Here is a 22,613-nt window from a genome sequence, read left to right on the forward strand (position 1 = left end):
AGACAGAAGAACATCATACAGGATCTTATGACTGCATTGTCTTTATTAATTTACCAGACAGCAATTTATATTTGGCCTTCCCATTACAGATGTTAAGGGTAAGAGGATAAAAATGTTTGGAAGGAACAGAGAAGGGTAGGTTTGATTAAATAACTTGGAAATAAATGAAAAGCAGAAAGCTGTAAAGAGGAAACAAACATGGAGTAGGACAAAGGAGGAAAAGACAAAGATGAGAGAAAGTGAAACCATGACAGGGAAGAAGTTAGAAGAATAAGGAAAGTAACGAGAAGTAGGGCCTTAAGGAGAATCACAATAAATTGCTTAACAAATTACATGGTTGACAGTATGAATGAACTACATGTGATATGTGTGTGGAGTTTTTTTATTTGTAACTGGTGTGATTTTTAGCCTAGAAGAGCAGTTATTTTTCATGCTGGCTAGTAAACCTCATGCAGTGGATACTGAATATGTTTCTGAAGTCTGGATTTATATTGAAATTTTTATCATTTCAGTGTTGCTCCTAGTTTCATTTCTTCCCTTTTCCTTCAGCTACACTGAAAGAGCATAATAGGAGCTCTTCCTCATCTACCACTGATTTGCCCAGCTGTAGAGTATCTCAGTCTTTGCTTGGACACTAGACGTATTCTGGGACTAGAAGCCCATCTTCACCAGACTTTACAATTAGCACTTGGTGCAAATCTGGTGTTATGACAGCACCATCAGGGAGTACCAATACTTTATCCTCTGTTTCATGGTCTCAGAGTCAGTGGATTTCCTTTGCTGATGAACTTCTTACAAATAGACACTCAAGTGGAGATGAGGAGCCCCCAAGACTGCATTCTAAAACTGAAAATGCCTGCCTTGCCTCTTCTGCTTTGCTTGGGAATTCTTCCAGCAGCTGTGTTTCTGAGGATCAAAGTGTCCTTTTCAATAATACTCTATGCCATGAACAATTATTCATTGAAGAAACTGGCACTGCTGCTGAAATTTCTTCCATATCATCTTCAGCGCTGCTGGACTACAGTTTAGTGTCTTCTGTATGGCAAGCATGCATTGTGTACTGCTCTTTGCTAATAACTGACTCTAAAAAGCAAGATTTAGACTGATTTTTCTTTTTGTTATTATTGCTCACCTGATGTTAAAATTAGTTAATGTACTAAACTGCTTCTTAGCACCAACTTAATTCAAAGTTAGAACAATGAAATAAATATTCAGCTTGAAATAAGAAGAAAAATTCAAATTATTTAATTAAAGGCATTGCTTTTCCTTAACTGTGCAGAGCTTTGCTTTTCTAGAAATAGGAATGCATAGATGTTTTCAGATTAAGTTAAATAAATTGGATTTTAAACTGTTCTTTTTTAACACCCAGTATTTTGAAGTGTGGATGATATCGTGGTAATGCTACATACTAAGAGGTCAAAGGAAAAGTGCATTTGGGCAAGTGGGCCATGACTCACTGAATACCTGTGATACTGCAGCAGACTACTCAAGGTTTAGCATGTACTGTCTTCCTGGGGCATAACAAGAATTTTAAAGGAATGACTGATATTTCAGAAGTGAATTTACTTGAGGACATTTGAGTTTGTAACTTTTAAGGTAGATGTAGTCAGTATTAGCCTAATATCTTTCTTCACAAGTCAGTGATGAAACTCCCATACTTCAATGAATGAACTTATGCTGAATGCCTGAGAAAATTCCATACTTAAAAGTTACATTTTTAAATAACATTAACTGATTTAAGTAAAAAAGAACCATCCAGAATAATTTGAGGGAGAAGATAGGATGTGCTACGACGACAGTCATATATTAGAGTTTCAGTCTATTTTGAAGTTAATTTTAGATCTGGCATTGGATGGCATCTAAAATTATTTTGAAGTACAGTTCTATTTGGAAAAGTGACTATGTAAAAGTGGCATCTTTGTACTGCTGCCACCATCTGTTAGTTGTGTCTGATAGGTTTAGAAGGACATGAGGGTAGTATGTTTTTTAACTGCTTTTTACTTCTGATAGCTTGGCTAAGAGTTAATATGGAGTTATTGTGTTCTTGCAATCAATAGAGCAATTTATCTTTTATACTGGTATATACTTATTGAAGTCAGTGGGATTTCAGAGGGCATAATTTGATGTAAATAGTTATGCCATTGTCAGCCAGGACCAAATATGAATTTCAACTGAATTTTCCATTTGTGGTGAGACGTGAAAGACTGTCCTATATTCTGAATCCATATAGACTATACACAAAAGGGAACTCAAGCAAAACCATCTTTTTACATACAAACCTCTGAGAATAGTTAGTATAAAATCATTTGAGAGCAATGAGAAAGCCCATGATGCCATTTTTAGAGTCACTTTTCAGGGTATCACATGGCCCTATTTTAAAAACATTTATGATTAGTGGTAAATCTTACAAAATGGAGCTTGTAAAATAAAAACTTTTAATAGAAACATAACTTCCATTTATTCTAAGTGACTACATATTTATGTTCAGTGTGACCTTTCTAATATTGTTTTCCTTAAATTTCCTTTCTTTCAGCAAGGCCCACAACTCCTCTTTCTGTAGGCACCATTGTACCCCCTCCAAGGCCTGTTTCAAGACCAAAGTTGTCTACAGGGAAGCTTAGTGGAATTAATGAAATAGTATGTATTGATTGTTGTTTGTTTGTTTGTTTAATTCTCCATTGTAACTTGATTTCATATGTCATTTACACTGTTACAGTGGAGTTACCTTCCAGCCAATGTTCAAGGAATCATATACTCAGATTTTCACCATTTCCAGATAGGCATGGAAGTTGTTCATGATAGACATGTTACTATAACAAAATAATTCTTAACTGAACTAAAAAGGTCCAAAACATAAATTTTGCATCAGCTGAATGTTTTTAATTGAACAAAACAATAACTTGAAAATTAAAGGATAGCATACATGTGGGATTCAATTTTTTAAAATGTGAAATATTAGTGAAGTAATAAACTCCATTGATTTAGGGATATCACCAAAACTTTGGGGAATGAGTGATATTAAGTAGATCTTTATCAGTTGTGTTGACACAAGTAGCCCTGCCCTTGGTGCTGGTTGGTGGAGAAGGGAAGTGGCAGATTGCAGCAGCTGCTCATTGGGATAGTGAGAGGTTGCACACTGCCTGCATCTCTGCTCACTGCTTGCAGTGCAGGTCCACCTGCTAATAAAGGATGTGGCAAAGAACGCAAATATCCAGACAGCCTATCAGACCAAGCCATGCTTAATCTGTTATATGAGTATTATGATTCTTTGCATATCATTTGACTTACAGACTTGGAAAAATTTTACCATGGTAAGATCCTCTTGATGTTTTTCAAAGTAGCAAGATACTTTCACCATATTCTTGTTATGGAAAAAATTCTGGTCTTATGCTTTGATAAAACTGAAACACTGTTTAACTCTTTTGCTTTTCTGTAATGTTATAAGGTCAGAATAAGGTTCATTTTGAGATTCTGTTCTCATTCCAATATAAAATTGTAGTAATTGCTCTTAGACCCAGAAATCTGTTATTCATATCATCAGAATTAAAGAGGAGAATGTAACTGGTACTGTTCTGCTATAAAGTATGATTCTGCACAAAGTTACATGTTTTAGAAATTGGCTATTATCCAGATACAAGTGGAAGATTGAGTTGTCTTCATTATATGTCACCTCCTGTTACAATTCCTACAGTCTGTATAAAAGTCATATACTCTGTGACAAGTGTGATAGAACTGAGATAAAAAAATAATTACCCAACCAAAACAGATGCTTCAGGAGTTTCAGTACCTTTTAGATAAGTTAATCTCAAAATGATCATTAGTTATTTTAAACTAATATCTTAACAGTTAAATGGATCATAAAGTTTTATTCAAAGATTTAGGGTGGAAGGGACTTTTGAAGATCTCCTCTAAGCCAACCTCCTGCTCAAAGAAGGGCCAACTTCAAAATTGCATCAGGTTGCTCAGGGGCATACTGAGTTTTGAAAATCTCCAGGAAGGGAGATCTCACAACCTCTTTGGGCAACCTGTCCCAGGGCTTAACCACAATGTTACAAGAAGAAATTTTTTCCCTATGTTCAGCTGATATTTCCTTTGTTATGGCTCTTGCACCTCTGAATAGAGCCTGACTCCATCTTTTTTTGTAGCTAGTGAAAGACTGCTAGTAGATCCCTCATTAGGCTTCTCTTCTCTAGGCTGAACAAACCCAGGTCCTTCAGCCTCTCCCTCTCTCTCGTGTCCTCCTGTCCTCAACTATTTTAGTTGCCCTCTTTTAGATTCACTTCCAGTCTGTTAGTAGCTCTCCTTTAGCTCTGAAAATCCACATTTGCTGCACACATACACAGGGTTATAGGCTTAGGTTCTGCTACTGTGTTATAGCGCAATTATTGACAGGCTGTTGTATAATCAAATACATTAGACTTAACTACCCAGGCAAAAAAAAAATAATGATAAGCTATGAAATAATTGAATTGATTCCCACAGAAAATGTGGGTTCTCTGTTTTACACTAAAAATTGGGATAAAGCATTAAAAGAAATATGTTGAGAAACACTATGAAATTGATTGGGGAATGAAATGAAGCACTCTATTTACAGTCTTTTTTCATCTTTTTAAAACCACTTTCTGTCTCTGTAATACTCTTGTGATCTCTTGTGTTTAGCCTAGGCCATTCAGCCCTCCATTAACCTCCAACCCAAGTCCACCACCTGCAGCTCCCTTGGCACATGCAGAGAGCATTTCCTCAATATCCTCTTCTGCTTCCCTCAGTGCAGCAAACACACCTACAGTTGGTAAGTTAAATTAACTGTTTTAACTCATTTTAGAAATGGTATCATTCTAACACTGAGTTCCATCTGTTATGAAAACCGTTCCTTGGAGTTAGTTGTTCCATATGTGAGTCCAGTCTACGTACTTCAAACATCCTTTACAATACCTGCTTTTAAATGACACTGACAGGACAGTGGATTTGACTAGATTAGACCATAGATCCAGTTATGGCATGTTCTTTAGTGAAATATTTTTCAAAATTAAAATATTCCACTAATTTGTATTTGGTGTGCTTCTATATCCGTTCATCAAGCGCAACATTATCATGTATTTGTTCAGAAGATGTTACTTCATATGTACAGAAATATTTTGGGATACTGATAAATTTGAATTAATCTAAATGTTCACAAAATTGAGTTATTTCTATGTTATTTTTATTTTGTTTGTTATCCTGTAATTGCAGTTTCCAAAAAAAATGAAACTAGTGCATCTTTTTCTTCAAGCTAGTGATGTATATAAGCTAAACAGAGGTGTTTAGTAAAAGTAAACCAACCAACCAACCAACTAAAGATGAAGATGAAAAGCAAATCAGTCTTCCTGTGCTGCCACTAATTTCAGAAGGTTTTCTCATGTTTTTAAAGTCAAGTCCTTCAGTTATGATGTTTGATTATAAGGAGACTGGGGGGGGGGTGTATTTGTGGGCTTTTTTAAAAGACATTTTAACTTGTTTCTGTAGCAGAATTGTAGTATTTTATTCCTGAACACTATTACCACTTTAGTCCCAAGTTAAATCAGACTCTTGAGTTAACACTAAGTTATCTATGAATGTTACTGATGCCAAGGATTCTCACCCAGGCTCAGTACCTCAGAAGAGCATATGCACAACTTCTAGCAGCAATGCAGCTGTTTCTACCCTGTGCAGGACCAAAGCTAGTAAGGTCTGCCTAACTTTAGCTGCTGCAGTGCTGGCACAGTTCAGTGTCCACCAGTTTCCCAAATGCTGAGAAGCATCATAGAAAGATAACTGATATTTTGATTGTCAGAGTCCATCCAGGCTCACTTCCTCAGGCCTCAGCACTGGTGCCAAGGAACCAGCAGTTGGTGGTAGAAGCATCAATAGCCCCAGCTGTGTGTTATTAGAAACAGTGACAGAGTAGAATCATGAGGTGACAGAGGAGGTAAGGACACCAAGGTTTAACATGGTTATTAACCTGGCCTAGCAAAAATAAACAAGGCCAGTTCCATCTGCAATTATTGTATGAATTAAATAGTCCTGAGAGCTGGGAAGGGAAGTGCAGACAGCTGAATGGTTTTGGGGCACTACTATCTGTATTCTTTTGGCTTTTGCACATTCCAGTGTTTCCTTTACCCCATTTGTTCTGAATAAAGGAGAGCTGACTATAATTATCTTGTTCCAAGTGTACTTGTAGGCATGCATAACTGAATTTCTTTTATGCTTTAGCCTTGTTCTCATTTGCAAAGTATTTTTATATATTAAATTGTTTAACATCTATAACATCTATTTTTGCTTGAAATATTTTGTTTTCTTGCAATGTTTTGTTTCATTTAAATGTAATAGAGGATGATCTTTTTATTGGAACACTTCCTACTATTGAAAAGCTTTGTGAGACACCACCAGGTATTGTACTAGAAGCAAATTTACATGGTAACTAATCATCCTAATACACTACAAATAATAATATTGTATTTCTTTCGAAACAAATTTCTCCAGTGTTTGACAGATACAAGTAGCTTGAAAGCTCAACTACTTGACTAGGTACATGTTGTTGAAGTCAACAAAGCTTGATATAACCACTTTTATACAACATAATCTTCCATCTATTCTCCCTCAAAACAAGCTGAAAATTGGTCTCGTTTCTTCAGTCTGTCATTACTACTTTCTTGAAGAAAAGGGAATATATTTTTACTGTGACAATCCTTATTCTCATAAGACAAGTAGATAAAACCATTTCTCTGTTTCTAAATAACACAAAGCTTTGAAGATACAGATAATAAAGACAATGTTTTAAAATATATTTTATTTTTATGACAGCAGTTTAGCCAATATTAAAATTACCTGAATCACTGTTCCTAAACTGAACTAAAACCATTTGATCAGACTTATTTATTTACCTGTTTTATGGCAAATGATGCAGTCTTTTATTCTGCAGTTTGGCAACCTTCTCGAGTGTGTCAATGCAACTGTTCACATGGTTGTGTCATAAGCTCTTGAATCAGCACAGCTGAAGGGCTGTTAACAGTGGTTGGGGCTGAGGCAGGTGGCAGGGCATTAAAGCCAGATTTGCTGATGCTGCCAAAGATCCTATGAGCTGGACTGCAGTGTGAGATACAGCAAGTCTGCCTTGGCACAGCACTGTGACATCCCATCCTTCTGAGAGCTTGCAGGAGGCATGTGATACAGGCTGTTTCAGCAGTGGTACAAAAAATTAGTAAGATGCTCTCCACTACACTACAGCACTAATAAGAAGATAGAACTACCAGTATTGTATTTTATATACAGTACACATATAAAACACTACTGAAAAGTAAAATCCCACGACAGCTGGTTTTGTCAATTATACATACACATTTCAAAAAACCTTAGCTGTGGTCTGAGTTTATTTTTATAGCTATGTGTTGGAACTTTGTTTTGTAGGCACAGGCATCTGTGAAGGCTGACACAGGCCTGGTAATTATTTTTCTTGTAAACTGCTATGTATTTCCCGGTACCTCCAAGGTACTCCCAGAATTTTAATACTATGCAAATATTAGAAAACTTTGCAAAATACTTCTCCAACAATTTCTGCTTGGGAATTGTAATCTTTGTTGGCTAAAATAGTTAAAGGAATGTTCAGAGTTCACCTATGTGGGGTAATATTAATGTATGTGCATTTATGTTCATATATACCATACTGAATTCTTTGCATTTCTGTGACTATTTTATCATACTTTTTCCATACTATAAGCATACAATAGGGGCTTTTTTTAGTATTGTAGTTAACATCTAGTTTCCTTTAGATCTGTTGACTTCAGTTTCATCAGTAGCCATTTTAATGCAGTGTTCCTCTTGTCTCATATGTATTTCTTTGTGTCTGTCCATTTACAAAACATGCTGGGTTTTTTTAGGCTGGTAAGCAGTGTTTTGATGGTGTGATCATACTGTATTTTGTTTATATTTTTCTACATGCTTTTCAAGTAATACTTCAGACTCTACTGTGACCTTGATGTTAGTAACCTCTTGTAAAAATGACAGGTGTAGTCAACCATTCTGAAATCTTTTGCTAAGCTTTTTGAAAATTAAACCTATACACTGTATGTATTCTAGGTGTTTCACGTGGTCCCAGCCCTGTCAGACTTGGAAACCAGGACACCTTGCCTGTTGCAGTAGCCCTTACTGAATCTGTTAACGCCTACTTTAAAGGAGCAGATCCCACAAAGTTAGTTAAATAGTGAATTGTTTTGAATGCAGTAAGTTACAATAAGAAAACACACTGGTTTTACTTTTAATATTTTGGGGGAAAAAATATATACATTAGAAGGGGAATTCACAGGGTTTTTTCCCCTGATATAAGTGACAACAGTGGTTTATCACTCTCTATTGGCCTGCATCCCACTAGGAGTTCATATATCCCTGCTTTACAAAAATGTGTTCAATGAGAACACTGAAAAAGAGAAGGGGTTTTATTATAGTCAGGTAGGTGCTACATGTAAATTTGGGCAGCTTAAAAGCACCTCATTCCCTCTGTGACATCACTTGCTATGCTACTTAGGCCTTGCCTAAGCATAGTTGTGCCATGTTTTCAAAGCCTGAAAAATGTCCACCCATACTACTGTATGCTTAACCTGCTAAACTTTTTTTCTTATTTCATCTGACTTCCAAGTTGAAAGTGATAGAACATTGTCATAGTGCCACATTACCTTCATTTGAAATTGATTTTCTGTTTTGAATTCAGCTCATCAGATTGTAAAAGTACGATTGCTTTAAAAATAGTATTAAAACTGAGTAGTTAATGAGTTGCAATAAAACTGATGTTTTCATTGTCTTCTAGATGTATTGTGAAGATCACTGGTGATATGACAGTATCATTCCCAAGTGGGATTATTAAAGTCTTCACCAGCAACCCATCTCCAGCTGTGCTCTGCTTCAGGGTAAAAAACACAAGCAAACTAGAGCGGATTCTTCCAAATGCACAACTTGTATACAGGTTTTGTATTTTTTTTTTTTAATATAATAGTAAACTACCCGATTTGTAAAATGTGAATTATTGTACATGTAAATCAGAATTCTCTACAGTCTTGTTGATTTGCTTATACATAATTTCATTTCCTGAACTAATCTGGTTTAGCCCAGTTTCTCTCCACTGCCACCATTAAAAATTTCAGTGATTACTGAACTTGAAATTTATGCTGAATATAACAGGAGCCATAAAAATAGTTTGCAAATAAATAGAATGGTTTAATTAAAATATTTAAAAAACATTTTTTCTAATCAAACTACATGAACAATATAACTAATTACAAATACAGAGAGAATCAGATGTCAAAAATAGGACACTTATATTGTCATATGGATTTCTTTATATAGTAGTAACAGTGGTAAAATTAAATTATGAAACAGCCTTAAGTAGAAAACAAGTAGTAGGAGCTACACCTAATCTCATTTGTTCAGTTATTAGTGTATTTTTAAGCTGTATAATTTCTACAGTAGATCAGATCCATTACATAATTGTATTTCTCAAGTGTATAGGAGCATGCTTAGGAGAATTTTTAAGAAAAAAAGCTGCCAGTTGAGTAGGATAATTGTTGAAATCACAGCATTTGAACATATTTAAAAAAAAAGTAAAAGCAGATATCTGTTTCAGCTGAGCAGTTTCTATTTCATTTATTGGAGAAATTATTTGAAAACCAGTTAAACAGTTCTAGATGCTACATTTTTTAAATTACTGAAATAACTTGAAACAAACCACATGCGTCCATTCTTTTGTATTTAATTTCATTTTGATTGTTCATACTTGATGTAATGAATGATTCATACAAAATTAAATTTATCATTCTTTGACATGACAGTTTATAACTGAAATGTTAGAAGAACTGTATCTGACAGTGAATTATAACGAAAAATGATATTATGGAAAAAAGTGAAAATGTCTAGCATTCTTGTCTGAGTGCTGTAACACTTCACCTCTAATTATCAAGGATGCATATACAAGATATTTATGAAGTTAAATCCATATGTTAATAATTTGATTTTTCATCATATGCTGCAATGACTATCATTTGCTTAGTATGTATAGAGATGGAACTTTTTAATGTGCGTGATATTTGTGGAGACATCAGAATTTCTGTTTTGAATTACACTTGAGTGTGGAGGAGCAGAAGGATTTTGCTACTTGTTTCATTTGCTTAAATTTTGGAAGGCCTCTGTGATAAGTGTTTATCTATATATTTTAATGAAAATGAAAATTGCATTAATGACAATACTCTATTGAGAACCAAATTCTGAGTCAATTGGACAGGCTACTGGTATTCAAGTCACTGTTCTAGGACATACAACCCATCGCAGTCATATTTACTCTATTCCAGGTGCTTGTTTTCAGCTTTCACTCAGCACACACACTTTGCATGTCTCCTTAGGGATGGATGCAGTTCCTCTATGTATCCACAGATGGAGCTCTTTGATTCTTAAGTGATTTGAATTTTGTTTCTGAATCGGTTTTCTTAAAAGCTTCATCCTTATTAAAAAACAAACCTGATGCAATCAGAGCTGAAAATATTCTTGGTCTACAAAACACCTTTTTGTGCTCCAGTAGCTCCCAACCAGGATTTTGCTTCTGCTGTCACATGCACTCTTACCTTCATATAGAAATTTGTGTTACTAAGATTGAATGTGACTATAAATATCTGAGGAACAATTGTTTATAATAATTTGAAAATCACTTTTAACTGAAAAAATTTTGAAGGCTTACACTATAAATATGTGAAAGTACGGTAACACATAGAGCACAAATCTTAATTCAGTGCATTAGTGAAGCTATGTCATAAAAGAAACTAATTATGATTTTAGGATTTATTCCAAATTTAATAACATTCCTTTTCATAGACCACTTTCATCTCCACCTTCCACGTATTCTCACGGAACATGATTGTATTAAAATTGTGTTCTGTTAAATGTAAAATCCAAATTTGGCATTAACTCTATGTTGTGATACAGATCATCAGTGGAGGAAACTCACTGCTCCACAACCTGGAAGGAGAATTTTTACCAGATGCAACAAGCACTTAATTTCTCTTAATATTTAGGAAGGTACAATTATGTGTTATAAAGCATTAAAACAAATTCTTGCTTGAAATAGTGAAGAAGGGGAAAGCTCTAGTCTTAATTTTTAGACATCTGAAATAATAAAACTCAGTGTTGCCTTCTGATTCCTACCTTTTTCTTTGTAGTGATCAGTTACAAAGTGACTCCAGTACTAAGGATTTTTGGATGAACATGCAAGCTATAACTGTCTACCTCAAGAAATTGTCAGAGCAGAATCCATCTGCATCCTATTATAATGTGGATGTTTTAAAGTATCAGGTAAATACTTTTTTTTCCCTTTGGAATTTTTTAGGGAACTCTGGCAGATTTCATATCTATACAGAAATTATAAGAATTGTTCTTTGCCTGCTTGCATGGATGAGCTGTCATCCCTCATCTAGGCCAATTTCTGGTTATTTCTGTTTCCAGTGCATAGGCTCTACCCAGGCTGAGTGCATTCATGTTATGCCTTCATGTCATTCCCTGTGATTCATGACCTGTTTCAGCTTGCTCACTTTTCAGTCCCATTCATATGTGCAAGCTTCAAACACTGCTTCTTTATTTGTTAATAAAGTTAAGTTTACCTTGAATTTAGGGGTTTTGGTAGGGGTTTGTTTGAGTTTCTAATTATATTTAATTTTGATTTTATAATTGCATAATTTTTGGTTACTGTAGCTAATCCACCGTAATATATGAGAATGCATGATGTTCTTACCTCTCACAATATAATGGAACAGCTCATTCCGTCCTGGAAACCATTTACAGGCACATGAAGGACAAGGAGGTCATTGGGAGTAGTCAGCATGGATTTACCAAGGGGAAGTCATGCTTGACTAACTTGATAAACTTCTATGATGAAATGACTGGGGAGAGCAGTGGATATTGTCTACCATCTAGGAAGGCTTTTGACACTGTCTCCCTTAGCATCCTCACAGAGAAGCTGATGAAGTATGGGCTGGATGAGCAGACAATGAGGTGAACTGAAAACTGGCTGTACACCCAGGCCCAGAGGGAGATGGTCAGTGGCATAAGATCTAGTTGGAGGCCAGTAACTAGCCAGTGTACCCTGGGGTGTGTCTGATCCAGGAGGATCCAGTAAATTATAGGCACATCAGTCTTACTTCAGTCCTTAGGAAAATTATGGAACAAATCCTTCTGGGGACTATCACAAGTCAGTTGAAGCATGTGATTAGGAATAGCCAGCACAGATTCACCAGGGGCAAGTCATGTTTGACAAACTTGATGTCCTTCTATGATGAAGTAACATGCTCAGTTGATGTGGGGCAAGTGGTGGACACTGTCTACCTGGATTTCTCCAGGGCTTTCAAAATGGTTTCCCACAGCCTCCTACTAGAAAATCTGATGCATTTTTATCTAGCCAAGTGGTCTTTGCAGTGGGTGGGCAACTGGCTGACAGGCCGTACCCAGAGGGTGGTGGTAAATGTCTCCTTTTCAAACTAGCAACCTGTTGTGAGTGGGGTCCCCCAGGGATGGATATTGGGCCCAACACTGTTTAATGTCTTCATAAGTGCTCTGGATGATGGGATCAAGTGTACCCTGATGAAGTTTGCCAATGACACCCAACTGAGTGGGGAAGTGGACACTTTGGAAGGGAGAACCACCCTGCAGGATGACCTGGATAGGCTGAAAGAGTGGGCTAACAAGAACATTATGAAGTTCAACAAGGACAGGTGTTAGGTCTTGCACCTGGGAAAACATAATTCAGGAGTGCAGCACAGGCTGGGATCTACCCCGCTGGGGAGCAGCTCTGTGGAAAGGGACCTGGGGGTCCTGGTGGACAACAAGCTCAATAGAAGTGAACAGTGTGCTGCTGCAGCAAAGAAAGCCAACAGGATGCTGGACTGCGTTAGCAAGGGCATCATCAGCAGAGACAAAGAAGTCATTAGCCCACTCTACTTCACACTTGTCAGACCACACCAGGAATACTGTGTTTAGTTTTGGTCCCTGCTATGCAAAAAAAGATGTGGACACATTGGAGAGGGTCCAGAGAAGAGCCACAAAGATGATCAAAGGACTGGGAAGTCTGCCATACAAGGAAAGGCTGAGAGAATTGGGATTGTTCAGCCTTGAGAAAAGAAGGCTTAGGGAAGACCTCATCACCATGTTCCAGTATTTAAAGAATGGCTACAAAGAAGATAGAGACTCCCTTTTTAAAAGGAGTCACATGGAGAAGACAGAGGCTAATGGGTACAAGTTACTCCTGGGGAGATTCTGATTGGACACAAGAGGGAAATTTTTCACAATGAGAGCAATCAGCCATTGGAATAATCTCCCCAGGGAAGGGAAGTGATGGATTCCCCAACATTGGACACTTTTAAGATTCAGCTGGACAGGGTGCTGGGCCATCTTGTCTAGACCATGCTTTTGCCAAGAAAAGTTGAACCAGATGATCCTTGTGGTCCCTTCCAACCTGGTATTCTATGATTCTGTTTAACATCTTCATTAACGATCTGTATGAGGGGCCAGAGTGTACCCTCATCACGTTTGCTGACGATACCAAACTGGGAGGAGTGGCTGATAGGCCAGAGGGTCATGCTGCCATCCAGGAGGATCTCAACAGATTGGAGAAATAGGCTGACAGGAACCTCATGAAGTTCAACAAGGGGAAATGCTAAGTCCTGCACCTGAGGAGAAATAACCCCATTGTCGCGGAGGAGTAATTTAGGGTTCTGCTTGCTGCAGAACAATGTTTAGATTTCTTTAAGAGAAGCACAACTTAAAAGAGTTCAGTGGTGGATCTACTCTATTATTTACTGCATGGGGGAGATATGCCAACCCAAATGCTGCTTACCTTCTCTCCAGGAGCCTGTACCCATTCATGAAGCAAACTTTCAGGTGTCTTCCTTCCCTGATAACTGTTTTCTCTGGGGGCTGTGTCTTGGAGCTCCAGAGGCAAACATTCAGGTGAGGCCTGTATCTGTTGCGATACAAACTTTCAGGATTCTTCTCTCCCTGATAACCGTTTGCTCCAGAGTCTGTATTTTAGAGCTCCAAAGGCAAACTTTCAGGGGAGGCCTGTACCCATTCGCAAAAGCAAACTTTCAGGCATTCCCTCCCTGATAAGCCGTTTGCTCTGGAATCTATGTTTAAAGCTCCAGAGGCAAACTTTCAGGCGAGGCCTGGTAACTGTATGCAGAGCAGACTTTCAGGAGACAAAATTCTCAGAAAAAAAAGAAATTTTAATGAAGTAGAATAGCAGGAGAGCTGGCTCAATTTGGGTACCTGCACAGAGGTCCACTCGAGCATAGAAAACTACAACCTTTTGTATCTTTACAGACCATTCATACCATGATTCAGTCCAATAGCAATATTTCACTTTGGGATCTTCTTGCTTCTCAATGGATCTTTTTCGCTGATTCCACATGGGCCTTTATTTGTTTAGCTGTAGACATTGTTTGTGGTCCATTACCTTGCAGGTACTGTTTTGTCTGAATAAATCCTTTCTTGTCAGCGAAGTGCAAAATAGACCCCTTTTTGCAGATGTCTGTAATGTTTCCGTATTAGCCTTGGATTGTTGTTTCTCCCAGTCAGTTCCATTTTTCCCAGCAAAGTGCAAACTAGACCTTATCTTGCAAGTGATCATTGTAGTTTGTAGTTGCTTTTTGTAAATGTGAGCAGAACTTTACAGCTTAAAATTTTAGTAAATCCAGTTTACCAAGTAACATGAAGCAAAGAGTATATTAAAAATCATACACCCTTATATCTCTAAATAATCTATTACACTTAGTGTGCATCTACTTAAGCTAAACGATTAATATCAAACTGGAATTTGGCTCATCTACTAACCTGTGAGAAATAAAACCATTGCCATACAGCTCACTTATTTAGCAGGGAGAGCTCAAAGTGGGCTCATCCAGGCTGTCATATTTATAGAATGAAGTAGTTGACTCGTAGTCAAATTGCATACAGTAGGAAAAATATACACGAGACTCCCTTTGCCCACAAGTTACTTGTGTTCAGTGTGCCGTTCCGCTTCCTTGTGTGTCTCCTCGAAGGAGATCTTGGCTTGACTGCGGCTCAGGCCTTTACATCCTCTGGATCCTAGACCAAACTGCTGCTGGTTTGGCTGGGGAGGGGGGGGGGGGAGTCAAGTGCATCTGCCACACCCATGTACCAGTATATGCTGGGGGCCACCCAGCTAGAAAGCAGCTTTGCAGAAAAGGCCCTGGGGCTCCTAGTGGACACCAAATTGAACATGAGCCAGCAATGTGCCCTTGAAGCAAAGGCAGCTAACAGTATCTTGGGCTGCATTAGGCAAAGCAGTTTGAGGGAGGTGATTCTTCCCCTCTACTCAGCAGTGGTGAGGCCACACCTGGAGTACTGTGTCCAGTTCTGGGATTCTCAGTACAAGAGAGACATAGAGCTATTGGAGAGAGTCCAGCGAAGGGCCACAAAGATGATGAAGGGACTGGATCATCTCTCCTATGAGGAAAGGCTTAGAGAGCTGGGACTGTTTAGCCTGGAGAAGACTCAGTGGGGATCTCATCCATGTGTATAAATGCCTGAAGGGAGGGTGCAAAGAAGACTGAGCCAGACTCTTTTCTGTGGTCCCCAGTGACAGGTCCACAAGAAATGAGCACAAACTGAACATCAGGAAACACTTTTTTTACTGTGAGGTTGACCAAGCACTGGAAGAGGTTTCCCAGAGAGGTGGTAGAGTCCCCATCCTTGGAGAAATTCAAAAGCAGCCAGCTCTAGGTGATCCTGCTTGAGCCAGGGGGGTTGGACCAGATGACCTCCAGAGGTCCTTTCCAACCTCAAGCATTCTGTGAATCTGTGAGAAGATGTTCTGGCTGTCAACAAAAAATCTTCATGAAAATTCAAGACAGGAAGACTCTCCTCAAAAGGGTGAATGGGGATTTGCTAGGCCTACACTGAGATGGTTGAACATCTGAGTCAACTCTCTCTACACTGAAAAACAAAAGACCCTATCAGCACAGCTATTAATATAATTTTAGCTTTCCGCATCCTCCCAATATAGTTTAAAATCTTGTCATACTGAATCTATAAAAAGCATGTTAGGTACACAGAGAATTCCTGAGAAAGATGAAAGGAACAGAACATGTGTTTGGATTGCAGAAATGAGTACTGTGGAAGAATGAGATCTATTTAAGATCTTTACCGTTGGGGAAAAATTAAGCAGTGGCATGCAGAAGCCTTGGCAGATAGAAAGGGGTCTGGGCTGCCAAAGAGAGGCAGGAGGAGACACTGGGGCATAGAAGGTTCCTCAGGGAGACTAGGAAAGTAGTAGAGGTGCAGCAGGGCAGTAGCACAAGCTCAGCTACAAAAGCAGCAGCATCCAACCCTCCTGCAGCAGGAAAATAATGCAGTTAATAGGTAAGAATTGTTTTGCTGGCTGCCTGTCCAATGACAGGTATTGCCCTCTGCTGCTGACTGGGCAGCTGAATTGATATGGCACACAACTGCTAAGGATGAAGTCATTTTGCTGCAAGCATGTTTCTTGCGTAAGGCAGAACACAAGACTAAAACAAAACTGGTTTGACTTATGAAAGCCAGAACAGGAAGGAGCCTCATGGGCCAGAGGGAGTTTAAACCTTTTTTTTTTTTTTTTTTTTTTTTTTAATTTAAAAGAACAGGAATTACTTTAGACTAAAACAGTTTTCAGAATTCTGAGATTAAGGGCTCAAAGGTCAGTTGTTCTTTTGGTTTTTTGTCAGGATTCAGAGTTATGCTTGTTACCATTATTCCCTAATTCTGCCCAAAAGGGGAATATTTTAATTAGCTGGTTTCAATGGTTTATTCTTTTACAGGTATCTTCAAAGGGCATCCAGTCCACTCCCTTGAATCTTGCAACTTACTGGAAATGTAATGCTTACACTACTGATGTGAGAGTAGATTATAAATACAATCCAGAGTCTATGAATATACCTAGTATGCTGTCTAATGTCCAGGTTATGGTACCAGTAGATGGAGGAGTAACAAACATGCAATCACTTCCACCTGCAAAATGGTAATATTAATACTTTTTTATATTAATACTTTTTATTATTTCAAATTTACTTCAGTGTATTCATTAGTGTCAGCCTGAAAAATTTCACTGGAAGAAACAGCTATATTTTTCCTATTGATAAAATGTGTGGTATCAGATGTTTAACACATTTTCTGGTCCAAAAGAGATCATGTACAGCAAATTCACATAAATTAAAATGAGACTATTTGCACCCATTCCAACTGTGTAATAATACAAATCTTTCTGAATAAAAGCCTTTCTGAAATTTCCCGTTTGTTGTCTTTTAGCCAATAGACAGGATATTTTAAATAATGTGATCTGAAACCAAAATATCTTAATGGTTAAGAAACCATTATATGTGTGTGTGTAAATATATCCATATATATAAATTATATAGAGTAGAAGAAATGCAGTTTTTAAAAATATTTCTTGATTGTTCTAGCTTTAAAATTACCATTTACAGCAGCACTTGAAAGTGAGACACGTGTCTCAGATAACTATGCTTCTACAAGTTTGTGAAAACAAGCAGAGGGTAGCAGGGCTAGGCAGAGCAGGGCATCCCTGGAGCAAAAGGTGAGCAGAATTCAGTCACTGTGCATGTGGTTTGGCAGCACATAGTTACGTGCCCAGCTGTAACATAATTCCTGAACTGTTTATTTCCGAGAGGGATAAGAGGGTCTTTTTAACATGAAGGTTAAGAGGGCAAAGAATACCAAGTTGAGGGAAGTCAGGCGTTGTTAACCTTATTACTTATAGATTAGTTTACCTTATAAAGCAAGGTTCAGAAATAAAATAAACCTGGTGTATTTATCAGAAAGGTTCTGATGTTTCTGGAAGCAATGCATTTAAATGTGTTAATTGGACAAAATGGTATTAGAGTATCATTTTAAGTGGAAAAAATCCTGGCAAGACTGAATCTTTCTGACTTGGTATTTCAAGGGAGCAATACTTTTAACCAAATCACCTTAAGCTTATTCTGAGCAAGGGCAGGTTCTGTATCTTGCCTGCACAACTTCACTAAAACCTTTGGTGAAGCCAGTCTGTCCCCTCCCTGCTCAGGCTTCTTCCACAAACCTCTCAGTAATGAAACCTGAGTGAGAGCAGGAATGCCCACCCAAAACACCTAGTGTTAGCTAGGAAGATTCAAACCTTAGTGACAGTTTCCTTGAAGATTCATCAGAGTAAGGGACTCGAGCCCCAGATATTCTCTCTTTCACCTAGGCAACAATCCAAGGCCAGAATTTTGAGCCTTGCAAGCTCACAAGAAAAATACAGTCATGTCCCAGGCAGCTCTAGTATGTCTCATGCTACGTTTGGTCTAGTTGGTTGGGTGGTGGGTTTGGGATTTTTATTTTTAAGAATAAATGTTTTATAATCTGACCCCCTGCAAGTAACCACTACCATCTATGCTACTTGCATGAGCATTTCACTCCTGCTACACCAATGCCAAAGACAGTTTCAAACCTATCAGCACTTCATGCCACTCACAGCTTTAAGTTAACTTTCCTTTGATGGAACAGCTGCAAAGTGCTCAAAGAGTTTAAATGCCCTGTCAGCACAAAGACTATGGTGCTTGGTGCTCTTTGCTTTTCTGCTCCTTTACAGCATCAAAAGTTAACTTAAACCCTGAGTCACTTCTGCTAACTGGTTTTACTAGAATGAAAATGGAATAAAATTCACACATCTGGGAATTTCACATAGGGGAGACCAAACAGTATTGCTCCCCCTCATACCATTGTCATGAAGCATAAAGACTCAGATTTCAAACTACTTCCAGCATGTTTGCCCTTTCCTTACCCTTTGAGACCACAGAGGGTTTTGAGTTGTGAAGTGGAGCCATAATCTGGGCATAGGACAGTGTTAACTGTATAAAAAGGTGGCACATGCATCTGAGCTCTGCTGCAAGCTTAGGGGCAATGCGGATACACCCTTCTGTTTTCCTGTTTGCTTTGCATAGTTTTCCACAAACTCACCTTAAAATGATCAAATATTTTTATAAACCTCCACTGAGAGATGTAGATTATACGCGCATGTTCTGTAAGATACCAGTGTAAATCTAGGGAAATAATATTCTAAAAATTGGTGCTTCTAACTAACCTACCATTCTCTTACAGGAATGCAGACCAGATGAAAGCTTATTGGAAAATATCTAGCATTTCAGAGAAGTCTGAGAATGGAGGCAAGTTGAACTCTTTTGTTTTGTTTTCTTGTACAGAAAAATTATAACAGTAAAAAGGTTAACGGTAAAAATTTTAGCCTCTATGTCTTCATGCTTGTTTACACTTGCTGTATCCTATCAGTTCACCTTCTTCTCAATGAAATTCCTCCTGAGAGATTCCATTAACAGTGAGATGTAAAAATATTAATTATAAAAATAAATAATAGTGAAGCCCCTTGAAAGCAGCTAGTACCACTAAAATACAGACTGTTTCAAAAAGATGGACCTAATTTGAAATCACTATATCTCTGCAACCACAAACTGCTCATGAATGAAACTCTTCCCGCTTGAAAGGGTGGGGCATAGAGTTTCAAATGATTACTGCTAGATGCCTCTCCCAGCACACAAAGAGCCCCTCACTTCAGTCATTTGAAAGATGGCAACCCTGCAACTGCTTTGAAATTGGGTCCATCTTTTTGAAACACCCTGTAGAGTTTAGTCTGGGCAAGGAAATCATTACATCAGTGCTATTGGGAAATGAGCAATTATTCAAAGGAAAATACATTTAATATGTGTTCTGTTTTTCCACACACTGACAATTGAGATAAAGTAGAAAGAGGTAAGTGGAGGAACTGGCCCTTGCAGCCTTTGCAGATGCAATGTTTTTCTGAAGCAGAAAAACAGGAGTCAAAGGGAGTCATCTCATCCACAAAACCTATGTGGAGAAATGGACTTGCAGTGTAATGGCCTGTTAAGAATTTAGTGAAGGGAATTTTGAAAGCACAGATTTGCTTGTAAATATGACTTGTTTCATATAGGAACCACAAGCCTGGGAAGGGAAAAAATCTCTTCTATTGCTGCAAAGGCTGCAAAACTGCAGTAGTCATTCAAACAAAATCAGAGAGAATTTGATCTGACAGGGTATTGCTGCAGTCTGGTGTACTTTATCATTCACTAACCTCACAGTTCTTTGCTGTCTCCCTTACATTATGATTATGTAGGGATATACTTCTCTTTCGCTAACTGTGAAAAAGAAGAGTTTCTAACTGCATGGAGAAAATTAACTCAGTTTCAGTTAAACCATCACATCCCACCATCTTTCTTCCCCTTTTTTTGAGTATAAACACTTAGTATTCACAATTAAGTGTTTAAGAGGAAGTCATACTATGCCTGTCTTACATTTACGGAAACAAAGGGAAGAGTTGCAGAAGCACTCTTAATATTACCACAAATGTCTTGAAATCCTCCTTATTCTGGTGTACAGGGTGGTAAAATGTTTTGGTTTTTGTGTTCCATCACATTATGTGAGCTGACAGAGATAAAACACAGAACAAATTTTCAAAGCACTTGAATATACGAGTTTCCATACTTACAGTGGAAAGAAGTTCTGATTTACTCAAACTGTGACAGACCTCCTGATGTACTTTCAAATCTGCTAATGAAAAGTACTACGTAAAAGATAGACCAGCAAGCATAAATTATAGGGAATAATGAGGTATTTAATATAATAAGAGATTACCAGGCTGTCTGATATACACATTCCTCTATGAGTGTAATCTTGTAGAAATGTGTATTGCTTCTCTCTAAATCGTTTGCTAATCACTGTCTTAAAGTCTTGGAAAAAAAGAGAGTTGTACTCTCTTAAAGATCACCATGTTAGTTCTATTCCTTACTACTAGAAATTTAGGGAGATAATTTTGTTCTTGCAAAACAACCAGCCTTTCAATTTTGTTATTTTTATAGGTTCTGGATCCCTCAGGGCAAAATTTGAACTTTCAGAAGGACCCAGTAAACCAGCAACACTTGCAGTGCAATTCATTGGTGAAGGAAGCACCCTTTCAGGAGTAGATGTAGAGCTAGTAGGCACTGGTTATCGACTTTCTCTCCTTAAGAAGAGATTTGCTACTGGTAAGACAACAACATGCTATATATTCAAATATTATATATTCTATAGTGCTAAATTATAAAATATGAAACTGTTATTTAAGTGATGCATAAATCATTACTTTTCCTCAAAAACATGGATGAAAACTGTTTCACTTTTTTTGTTCTTCCATAGTTAATCAAACTCCAGGAAAATATTGACAAAAATCTGTTTTATCTATTGACTGCAAAAAAAAGACCTTTATTTTTCAGGATGGTATATGGCAGACTGCTGATGAACCTGTGGAAGTCATTGGATCAAAGGAGTGCAAGAAGCTCACTCTGACCACTCTACTTTTCAAAAACTATTTTAACATGCATTTATTTTTAAAAAATGTTGACCTACATTAAGGCTGAACTACAGAGCAGAAAATGCACTTTTAAAAGTCATTTTGCAAACTTTTTATTACTTTATAATAGCACTGAAGTTAACTTCAACACTGTCTGTAAATGGAAAAATTCGTTGAAATTTTAGTAAATTTATATAGATTAAATCAAAATAATCAATAGTTGTAATGAAACTATGAAATTGTATGTTATACTGTAAACATTAAACCTAAAAATGTAGGAAAGCAAGTAAGAAATAGTTGAGCTTTCCATAAATAATATTATTTTTTCAGATTCTTTGATTGCCACTTTTTAAAGAAAACAGATGCAAAGTCTCATGTTGTTTTTTCATCCACTCGTGCCATAAAACCAACTGAATTAGAGATGTATAAAAAAAAAATGTAACTTGGTGCCTGTCTATCATATATTATTAACGTATATGTTGTTTTATATAGTTTTTTTTTTTTTCTGAAGTGCAATGTGTTACAAATTTGCAAAAGACAAAAGAGATTTACTTCTGTGGTTAGTAAATTTTATGGGTGTTGTGATTGTTTGAATCAATGCTGTAGATTTAATTTATTTTTTTATGAATTGCATAACATCTGTGCCTTAAAAAAAACCCACAAAACAAACAAAAACAAACAAAAAACCAAACCAACCAAGCAAACAAAAACAAAAGCCACAAACAAACAAAACAACTGTGCCTATCCACTTTGTTATTCACATGCCTCAATTACTTTTTGAAAGTTTGGCTCTTCATCAAGAAAGCACAATGTTTGTATAATACATACAACTTTAGAAAAATTATTTTGACTGGGATTTGCAAAACTGCAGATTGTTTTAAAAAAGGTTTAAAATACTATTTTACTTTCTCATGGGGCAATTGCAATAAATGCAGCTGTAGTAAAGGGAGATGCATAATGCAGGACTTCGAAACTCTGAGATAGTAACTTTAATGTCACCAAAGATGAAAATCCTGAAAAAATCACAGAAGATGGTAGAAAGCAAACAGCATTTCCTTTCACTTTGACTGCAAGTCTTTGGAACTTAAGTGCTTTGAGGGTTGTGTGATTTGAATGTAAACATAATATTTTGGGAGGAATAGCATTTTAGAAGGGTATTTTATAGCAACAGGAAGACAAGTACTGC

At 37.3% G+C, this 22,613-nt stretch overlaps 1 protein-coding gene across 1 annotated transcript in view; it reads left to right on the forward strand.

Annotated features, from left to right (window-relative positions):
* Window positions 1-21,874, forward strand: part of LOC136114625 (F-BAR domain only protein 2-like) — a 142,943-nt gene extending 121,069 nt beyond the window's left edge. Inside the window, exons 18-26 of the mRNA XM_071801643.1 lie at window positions 2,534-2,637; window positions 4,660-4,789; window positions 8,092-8,203; window positions 8,816-8,971; window positions 11,211-11,343; window positions 16,857-17,056; window positions 19,171-19,235; window positions 20,958-21,122; window positions 21,351-21,874. Coding sequence (XP_071657744.1) covers window positions 2,534-2,637; window positions 4,660-4,789; window positions 8,092-8,203; window positions 8,816-8,971; window positions 11,211-11,343; window positions 16,857-17,056; window positions 19,171-19,235; window positions 20,958-21,122; window positions 21,351-21,373 — 1,088 coding nt within the window. The 3' untranslated portion in view covers window positions 21,374-21,874. The remainder of the gene's footprint in view (window positions 1-2,533; window positions 2,638-4,659; window positions 4,790-8,091; window positions 8,204-8,815; window positions 8,972-11,210; window positions 11,344-16,856; window positions 17,057-19,170; window positions 19,236-20,957; window positions 21,123-21,350) is intronic.
* Window positions 21,875-22,613: the final 739 nt, after the last annotated feature.

The sequence above is a fragment of the Patagioenas fasciata genome, chromosome W (assembly GCF_037038585.1).
Source record: "Patagioenas fasciata isolate bPatFas1 chromosome W, bPatFas1.hap1, whole genome shotgun sequence".
Lineage (NCBI taxonomy): Eukaryota > Metazoa > Chordata > Aves > Columbiformes > Columbidae > Patagioenas > Patagioenas fasciata.